The sequence below is a fragment of the Ursus maritimus genome, unplaced genomic scaffold (genome assembly GCF_017311325.1).
Source record: "Ursus maritimus isolate PB19 unplaced genomic scaffold, ASM1731132v1 scaffold_19, whole genome shotgun sequence".
Classification (NCBI taxonomy): Eukaryota; Metazoa; Chordata; class Mammalia; order Carnivora; family Ursidae; genus Ursus; species Ursus maritimus.
The window spans coordinates 8935107-8944276 of record NW_024424341.1 but is presented as its reverse complement, the minus strand read 5'-3'; the positions used below and the strand labels follow the sequence as shown (position 1 = coordinate 8944276).

The window sequence follows — 9170 nt, the reverse complement described above, 5'->3', positions numbered from 1 at the left end:
AGAGAAAGGCATCAAGTGGAACTGTGAGTTGACCCCATGTCCCTTCCACATCAGGTACTGTCTCTGCATCCCACCAGCTCTGTGCTCCAAACCTCAGTTTCCCCACTTGTCAGTGGAGCATGAGGGCCCCCATCAGGCCTAGCTCAGAGGGGAGAATAATGAATGTTAAAGAGGGACGGGGGATACTGTTTGAATGCCAGAGATTATCTGGGACTCCGAGGAACACCCAGGCTAGCTGCAAGGCTGTGTGGGGCCCCACTGGATCCCTCAGAACTAGGTCCTTCGGGGCTGGCCCTGCCTTGCCCCGTCCGGCCCTGCCCCTGCCCTGTGGGGCCGCCTGTCAGTGGGATTCAATATGCTGTCTGTCATCAGCCAATGGGCTGGGGCACCGAGAGTGGGTCACACAGCCTATTTCCTGTTTTCAAACGGGGAACTTCGAAGCGGCTGCTCGCGGGCGCCTGGAGCAGAGCGGAGCTGAAGACGGCCATGTGATACGCCTCCCGGACCCCTGGACCCACACAGGACCAGAGAGGCTTCAGGTCAGTGTTTGATCCCAGCCTCGGTGGGGCTCTGCCCCCGCCCCCCGTGGCCTGAGCCCTCTCCTCCTGTGGCCCTCCCTCAGTACCTGTTGGGGGCAGGGCAGGGTAGAGAAGGGTTGGTGACAGCCGCTATGTGTGGGGCTCTCCTTAGCTCTTTGGGGTAGAGCAGGAAGCAGCTAGCTGACCCTCCATCGCCTCAATTCTTTTGAGATACTTCTACGCCCCCTCTCAAGGCTGGGGAATAAGTCACCGCATCTGTGTTTCTCAAAAAGTGGTGCCAGGGAACCCCTGTGTCAGCATAGCCTCGGGGGATTTGTGCAAAATGCAGAATCCAGGGCCCTCCCCAGACCTGCTGGGTGGGACTCTCTGATGTCAAGAGCCAGGAAACCTGCTTGTTACAAGTTCCCAGCACCCCCATCCCTCTGGGAAGTTCCCAGATGTGACTGTGCCCACCCACTATCCAATGGAAAGTCCTCTTCAGCCCCCTCACGAAGGTAGCACGATGTAGCCATCTGAAGAAGGCCTGGCCATGGGGGGCAGCCGTCGGAGGAAGGCATGGTCCTCAGGGCCTGGGAAGGAAGGAGCAGAACGTCTGCACACACAGCTGGACGGAGAGGGGGCTGGGAAGCCGCTCTGTCTCCTGGGCCAAGCACAGAATGGCCACCCAAGAGCACCAGCATTTGTAGGATCTTCACGTCGAATCTAGAAATCTTTGCTATACAGGGTATGGAGAGGGGAGAGAAGTACCCACAGAACCCCATGTGTGATCGCTTTTGGAGTGACAAGCTGTTTTCCCCATTTCACAGATGAGGAGACTGAGGTCTAGAGAGGAAGGGCAAGATGCCCAAAACTCCATGCATGCACCAATGCATGACTTTCTCCTTTCCACCCCCCTCATGGTGACTCCCAGCCCACCCTGTAAGAGAAAACATAAAGGAATTGGCTTTGGCTGCTGAATTTGAATATTTGCACTCAGCTTTCCCAGGTCTTTACTGTGCATCCAGCCACGTCTCACAGGGTCTCTGTGCCCTGCTTCTGACCTGGGAACAGGACAGCACAGCTGGGAGGGCTGGGACAACTGAGGCTCGCTGTCACCCATTCTACAGATGAGCAAACTGAGGCAGGGACATAGGAGTGCCCACAGGAAACATCGGGCTTCCAAGAACCCTGGCCACCCAGAGTCCATTAGGTAAGAGAGCATTACAGAACACTCACCACCTTGCCTGGGCATCTACCAGGATATAGAGAACCCATCCCCCACCACGCAGTCTTGTCGGCAGGACAAAGCTTGCAGCCACATTTCTCAGGTAGGGACATTGAGGCCTGGAGATACCAAATAACTTGCATACAGACCCACGATTGGTCAGGATAGAAGGCCTGACTCCTTAAGGGGAGAAGCAGCAAAGGAGGTGTGCAGGCTTTAGCGGGCTCACGTGTGTGCAGTCCTGGGCCAGCCATGCCCTTGCTCTGTGCCTCAGTTTCCCACCTATATAAAGTAAGGTTGGATGGAGAGTCCGAGAGGGACACGCACTGGGCAACGGCACAGAACCACCTGGAGAATGGCCCAGGGGTCCTTTCAGCTGAGCCAGCAAGAGCTGCCCCCCGAAGGAGGCACCCTGGCCCCAGCTGACCTCAGGTCTCCCCAGGCCAGGACTGTCCAGGGGTCCCCTCAGGCCTGGAGTCGGGATGGACTCGGTCACGCTCAGGGACAGAGCCGGGACTCTTACAGCAGCAGTCATCCCACCCCCTCTAGGCCACAGTCAACAGAAGGGTTCAGACACGGGGCTGGGAATGCAGTCTCCCAGGCTGATGAGAGTTCGAGTCCCAGCTCTGCCCTGTGTGTCCCTTGCAGCTTCCTCAGATCTGGCAAAGAAGGTGAGGTCACTTCTGATTTCGGACTTCTGTGCCAAAGGGGTGTCCCAGCCACTCGCTCCATCTGAGCTGATATTCGCATCATCCTGTTGCTAATTTGTCTCAGACGTGTTAAATTCTATTCCAATTTACACCTTCATTTAGAGTCCCTGATTTTCAAATATTTCTCCAAGTATTATCACGTGTCCAATATCAATTGCGGGCACTATTATACAGCGCCTGGTAGGTGTGGAGCGCTGAGCAGGGTCTCCCCCACTTAACCCTCATGCCAGCCTCGTGAAGGCAGATTCCGTTCTTACCCCCATTTTATGAGAAACTGAGGCACAGAGAATTGCGGGCACCAGGTCCTCTCATTCACGGATCCAGGTCACAGACAGAGTTACTGCATACACTAGGCTCCGGCACTCCTGCTAGCTGCCCTCCCCCTGGCCCGGGGAGGGTTCCACCTGAGTCCTGCGTGTGTCACCTACTAGCCTCCGGATCGTGGGCAGCTCCAAGTCTTGGTTCCTTTACCAAAAGAGGGAGGTAAGACTCCTTCGGCGCACAGAGTCAGTGAAGTGAGCAAGTGGGTGTTGAGGGCAGGGCGTACGAACTGACCCGTCACAGATGTTCGGCTTTGCTCGTGGGGCAGGCTCACCAGCTACGTCACCTGGAGCTAAACCTCAGTTTCCTCTTCTGTCATTGGGAGTCATGAAAGATTGTTGTGGGTGTGAAATAAGTGGAGGTGAAGAACCCAGGTGCCTATGAAGTGCGTTCCACAGGTAATCAGTAAGTGTGTGCTTAGAGAGGGGGAGAGAGATGAGGAGGCTACATCCCCGGACCCCTACTTTGGGCACTGAGGTTTTATTGACACGTGGAACTTCAATGGAGTTTTGGGGCGTTCTTCAGGACAAGCCGGCATCTTTCTCCCAAGTAACCCCGAAAGCCACTACCTTGGCTTGCAATCACTGCATATAAGATTCAGAGAACTTGGTCAGAGAAGCATTGTAACAATCAGAGAAGGCCTTGGAGTGATCAGTCCAGCAAAGGGGCAGCAGACCCAAGCCTCTCATGTGGCAGCTGGACAGACCGCTAGGTGAGCAGTGGAGGGCTCAGCCATGGGGACTATGACCCAGAGCCTAGCACCCCAGGACCCACCAGGAACCCCAATGTGAGTGGGAACTCACTGTTGTCTCTTGTTCCCCCGGCAGCCTTGGAGCATGGCAAGCCCCGAGCACCCCGGGAGCCCTGGATGGACGGGACCCAAAGCCAAGTGCATGGCGCGGACCAAGCAGGAAGCATCAGACGATGGCCAAGACCACCCGTGTCCAGGACCTGAAGGGCACTTAGGTGGGCTTGGGGCTTGGTCAGAGATAGAGGTTTGAAGACATCCGAAATCCAAACATTGGGTACTTCAACGGGTGCCATGGGACAGGGGGCACCTTCCCAACTTGGCACAAGAATTTGGTGCCTGTTTTTTTTTTTTTTAAAGATTTTATTTATTTATTCGACAGAGATAGAGACAGCCAGCGAGAGAGGGAACACAAGCACGGGGAGTGGGAGAGGAAGAAGCAGGCTCATAGCGGAAGAGCCTGATGTGGGGCTCGATCCCGGATCGCCGGGATCACGCCCTGAGCCGAAGGCAGACGCTTAACCGCTGTGCCACCCAGGCGCCCCTGGTGCCTGTTGTTTTTCTGGGAGATGGTCCCAGGAACCATAGCAGGAGGAACCACATCGAGGAAAGGATCAAGGAAAGGAAGGGCAGGAAGCCAATATAAGCTGTTGATGACTGCTGCAGGCAGCTGGGCTCAGTCCCAGCTGGGGTCCTCTGCAAGAGGATGGAACATATCTCAGAGTTGTCCCACCCAGGAGGCAAGGAGGCCAGGCTACTACCCACCAGCCCACTAGTCCCATCCTTCATCCGCCAAGGGAAGCTTCAGAACAGGCTGCTTTAGCTCAAGAAAGCTCCCAGTGTGACAGCCGTAGATGCTTCCAGTAGGAAGCCAGTGGGACATTTCAGAGCAGTGAGTGCCAAGCAGCACGGCCGGGCACTGACAGTGTCCACCGTAGGGCCATCTCCTGGAGCACATTTATTTACTCATTCATGCAGTCCTTCAATATGTGCCTCTGAAACGCCTGCCTTGTCCTTGGCCCCTGGGAAAGAGGAACCAATCCAACAGTGCTGGCCCTCAAGTTTGGTGGGGAAACAGATCTGTAAAATAATAATCCGAGATGTCACAAAAAAGGTTGTAGGGACAAGGTGGGAGGCTCCTACGCTAATACGAGGGGACAGTCGAAGTGACATATGCCCTGGGTCTTGAAGGACACCGTGGAGAAAGGCCCCGGGGCCCCATATCCCTTGAAATAAAACGCACAATGATCGGGGCATTTCGGTGGCGAAGGATTCAGATCTTGCCAGAGATGATTAGCATGGCGCCAGGCGCACATGAGGTCTAAGAAACAGTGAGTTTTCCAGGTAGGGAAACAGGAGGGTTGCATTTGAGGCAGAAGGAGTAGCACGTGCAGGCAAAAGCAGGGAATGTGGCAAAGGAGATGCGAGAGAGGGGAGGGGCCCACCAGGCTGAGCCTGGAGCGCAACAGCCTCACTAGCTCCCTCCGCTGGTCGCTGATGAGTGCGCCCAGCCCCCCAGGACGACGACACCGCGTCAGTGCAGCAGGGGGTACAGAAAGGGACAAGCCACCATCCCTGCACATTGTCAGGAGCATGGGTCTCACAGAGGCCAATCTGCAGGCCGGAAGCGAACGGTGCAACACACACGTGTTGATTTCGCAATGGAGAAACCAGCTAGGGGACGCGGGGCTATTTCGGGTTGCCAGTGGTGGGTGGGATGGATGCTGCTGGGTTTGGGGCGCAGGAGTCTGGGTGGACGGTGCCGGGGAGGGGATAGGCACGGCTCTTCCAGATTCGGGCTTCCCATCCCGGACAGACCCAGCCATCTCCCCAGACCCTTGTCCCCAAAGCGCACTGACCTGGTGCACGTGCTGACGGGTGCCGTCCCTCCAGACGCGCACGAGAGCCCCAGCCCCAACTCCAGCATGACCACCGCGGAGCTGCAGGAGTACTGGCGGAAGGAGAAGCGCTGCTGGCGGCGGGTCAAGCTGCTCTTTGAGGTCGCGTCTGCGCGCATTGAGGACAGAAAAGTCTCCAAGTTTGTGGTAAGCTGAGATCAGGCAGGGAGGGCGAGCCTTTCTCCACTTCCTTCCCGGCCCTGGGCAAGTCGGTGGGGCCTCAACTTGCCCCATTATGAAATGGGCGGATGCAGTTTGACTGACAGAGTTCTAACGGAGACAATGGTCAAAAAGCAAGATTTTGCGCTGGGCATTGTGTTAATGTGAGAATTGGAGACGAGTGAGTCACGGCCCCTGATCCTGAGAAGGGACTAGCTCAGATCAATTCCATTCCAGCCAGAACTAGCCATCTGTGTCCCTTCCCCACAGTTTTTGATATCCCCAATCATTTGTATTATTATTAATAATTGTATGTTGCATAAAATCGTGATCGGTAATAATAATTAGCCTCTTTTTCTTTAAATCGGGTCGCTTTTTAAAAACACGAAATCAAAATCTTTCAAAGGGAAACCAGTATCACATAGCATAAAGAAAAGGTAATCCTAAAAGTAAATTCAAGGAAAGCTAAGTGCTGTCCTTAGAGGCTAGCTGGTTGCCCCATGGCTGGTGGCAAGCTCTGGGTTTAGGGGCTGCTCTCTTCGTTAAACTGGGATTTGAGGCTGTGTCAGTGGCCGTCATGTTGAACACAGCCCCCCCATGGTTGCAGGGCATTCACTCATTCCATCCTCACCCAGTGAGGGAGGTACTATTACTACCCCCATTTCGTGGATGGGAAAACTGAGGCCACTCATGGTTCAAGGACCTACCTAAGACCACACAGCTAGACCGTGGAGGGCTGGAATGATAACCCAAGGAGCCTGTTCCCTTCATCAGTATTCTCTAACTGAAAGAGAACTGAAAAGCAATCATTTCCTTGCCATAGAACGTCACCGCCAGCATACAGCCCAAAACCACCTCTCAACGTGTGGCTTGCTCGGGAAACACAGATCGAACCCAAGCTCCCCAGTTCAGGAGCCCGAGGCCCAGTTTTGATGATGGAAAGGCCAGAACACCCCAAGGCCCCCTGCGCCACCTGCCCCGGGGCTCCCACTTCCGCCAGACGCCTCCGCGCCGCAGTGTTTGTTATTCTCAGGTGGCCTCTTGTCTCCAATCGCTTTTCTAGCTCAGCAGATGCTGATGGCAATTGATAACAGAATTGCATAGAACCAGAACCCATTTTCGGGGTCCGCTTTAAATGATCATCACCATTATTTTTATTTGCCAGGGCTCAGTCTGTCAGTGAAAACCTCCCATTAGGATGTAGTCAAATGCCCTCTCTCTCTCTCTCTCTCTGCACCGCAGATGTACCAAATTGTCGTCATCCAGACAGGGAGTTTTGACAGCAACAAAGCCGTGCTGGAGCGGCGCTATTCAGACTTTGAGACGCTCCAGAAAAACCTCCTCAAGACGTTCAGGGAAGAGATCGAAGACATCGCCTTCCCCAAGAAGCACCTGATGGGCAACTTCACCGAGGAGATGATCTCGGAACGCAAGCTGGCCTTCAAGGAGTACCTGAGCCTGCTGTATGCCATCCGCTGCGTGCGGCGCTCCCGCGAGTTCATCGACTTCCTCACGCGCCCCGAGCTCCGCGAGGCGTTCGGCTGCCTGCGCGGGGGGCAGTACGGCCGCGCCCTGGACATCCTGGTGCGCGTGGTGCCCCTGCAGGAGAAGCTCACGGCCCACTGCCCGGTGATGGTGGTCCCGGCGCTGTGCGCCATGCTCGTGTGCCACCGCGACCTGGAGCGCCCCGCCGAGGCCTACGCGGCCGGGGAGCGGGCGCTCCAGTGCCTGCAGGCCCGGGAGGGCCACCGCTACTACGCTCCGCTGCTGGATGCTATGATCCGCCTGGCCTACGCGCTGGGCAAGGACTTCGTGTCGCTGCAGGAGAAGCTGCAGGAGAGCCAGCTCCGCAAGCCCAGCCCCTGGTGCTTCACGCTCAAGGAGCTCACCGTCCGGGAATATCTGTACTGAGCCCCTCCGGTGGCCGGGCTGGAGATTGCGGATCACTGCGGCTGCTCGGGGGCTGTTTGGGCGATTCGTGTTCAGTAGGGAGGCGCCACCTGGGGCTCTAACTTGGTGGGTGACTTGGACAAGCCCCTCCTCCGATCCTCCATGTCCCCATCTGCGTGGATCAGAGGTGTTCCCCCCCCCCCCCGGGGTCCTCGGAAGCTTCTGCTTGTGTTCTGGGTCCCTTTGATGCCAGCCTCACCTCATCTCGAAACCACAAACCCAGCTGCCAAAACACGGGAGAGTAAGATCCAGCTTTCTGATGCTTTTGTGGGTCGCTGGAGGGGAGGTTTACATTGCACGCCATGGACAGAACTTAACCCACTCCTGTCTTTCCTCTCTGCTCCTCCTCCCTCAAGACTGCCTGCAAAGATCCCCACCATGATCCTAACTATTCTAGCTCTTCCCTCTTAGCCTGTAGGCCTGGCTCAGCAAAACTAAAGCTCACCGCTGGCTCCTCGAGGCCAGCTTCATCCCTGGGATGGGGTGTGTGTCACCCTCTCAAGGGTGGTAGGACACCGGGCTAGAACATCATCCTATCATATGATTTCGTGAAACAAGGCATTTTTAGGAAGGGAAGTTGCCAACAATTCTCTGGTTAGGATGCTATAACTCATTGTCCAGGTGGGTTTTCAATCATAAGGCACGTGGCCCTTGATGAGGCTCTCTGAGTTATGTAGACATAGCCCCAAAGGGAGGTGGGGGGCGGTAACCAGTGGGGCCTCTGGGCAGAACAGAGATTGGATGCTTAACACCGCCCCATTTGAGGGACAAAGTTCTTGGAAACTTTCTGATGAGTTGGGATGCCCTGGACCAAAGTCCGCTGTCAGGAAAAGACACCAGGAGCCCAGAGTGGAGGGGACCCTGGACCTATAACCTAGGTTCAACACCGGGCCTGAAGCTGATGGTCCTGGCTGGTTCGGGGCAGTATGTGTTTGAGGCTAGAAGTCCCTGAAGACCTAAACCATCTGGCTGAGCTTATCAGAGTGAAATAAAGAGCCAAGTAACTTGGCATCTTCCTGTGGGGCATTAGTTTGACCCGCGCAGGGATCCGGCTCAGCAGAGCGATCGCTGTAGCAGTGAACGGGCCTGCACCAAACTGCACCAGAATGTGTTCAACAGCGACACCGTGTGGCAGCAGCTGGAGTGGCCCAATCAGGCAAGAAACAGCCTGACACCCAGGGGCAAAGAAAGACTCCCACCTCTCGGTTTACTCCGGGGGAAGGACACTTTGAATGGTTGGACCTCTTGAAAATCCGGGCATACAGAAAATTAAAGTGTTCAGTGGAAAAATAAAAGGCTGTGACTCTATTTGCAGTGGCAAAGAAGACCTTCCTGATTGTGTAAGTCATTTCATCAAACGTAAAATGCCATTGACTCTCAGGTGCCCCATATAGTCACTCAGAAGGAAAAAAATGCCCAACACGGGAAGTTGAATAGGAGTTTCCAGCAAGAAGCTGGGAGAGCAAAGAGGTCGCTCCCCATGTAAGGGTCAACGTGGAAGAAACCAGCTTCAGAGAAAGGGACAATCAGGAAATGTGGGAATCAAATTTGGCACAAGGTGGGGGGTGGGAGTGTCCTCCCCAAATTTGAACTGCAAGGTTTGGGGTCTGAACACACACAGTATGGTGCACGATACCTTAA

At 55.3% G+C, this 9170-nt stretch overlaps 1 protein-coding gene across 1 annotated transcript; it reads left to right on the top strand.

Annotated features, from left to right (window-relative positions):
* Positions 1–379: 379 nt before the first annotated feature.
* Positions 380–8824, top strand: SNX20 (sorting nexin 20). The gene is made up of 4 exons (XM_040633289.1): positions 380–539; positions 3602–3740; positions 5416–5567; positions 6822–8824. Exons 2-4 carry the CDS (start codon positions 3611–3613, stop codon positions 7488–7490), a joined length of 951 nt encoding a protein of 316 aa, XP_040489223.1. The 5' UTR covers positions 380–539; positions 3602–3610; the 3' UTR covers positions 7491–8824.
* Positions 8825–9170: the final 346 nt, after the last annotated feature.

What these genes read in the sequence shown, in the direction of transcription:
- SNX20 (XM_040633289.1), top strand. Translation starts at nt 3,611, where the DNA reads ATGGCAAGCCCCGAGCACCCCGGGAGCCCTGGATGGACGGGACCCAAA. An exon ending in AGGACCTGAAGGGCACTTAG is followed by an intron (nt 3,741 to 5,415) that starts GTGGGCTTGGGG and finishes CCGTCCCTCCAG; the next exon opens with ACGCGCACGAGAGCCCCAGC. An exon ending in GAAAAGTCTCCAAGTTTGTG is followed by an intron (nt 5,568 to 6,821) that starts GTAAGCTGAGAT and finishes TCTGCACCGCAG; the next exon opens with ATGTACCAAATTGTCGTCAT.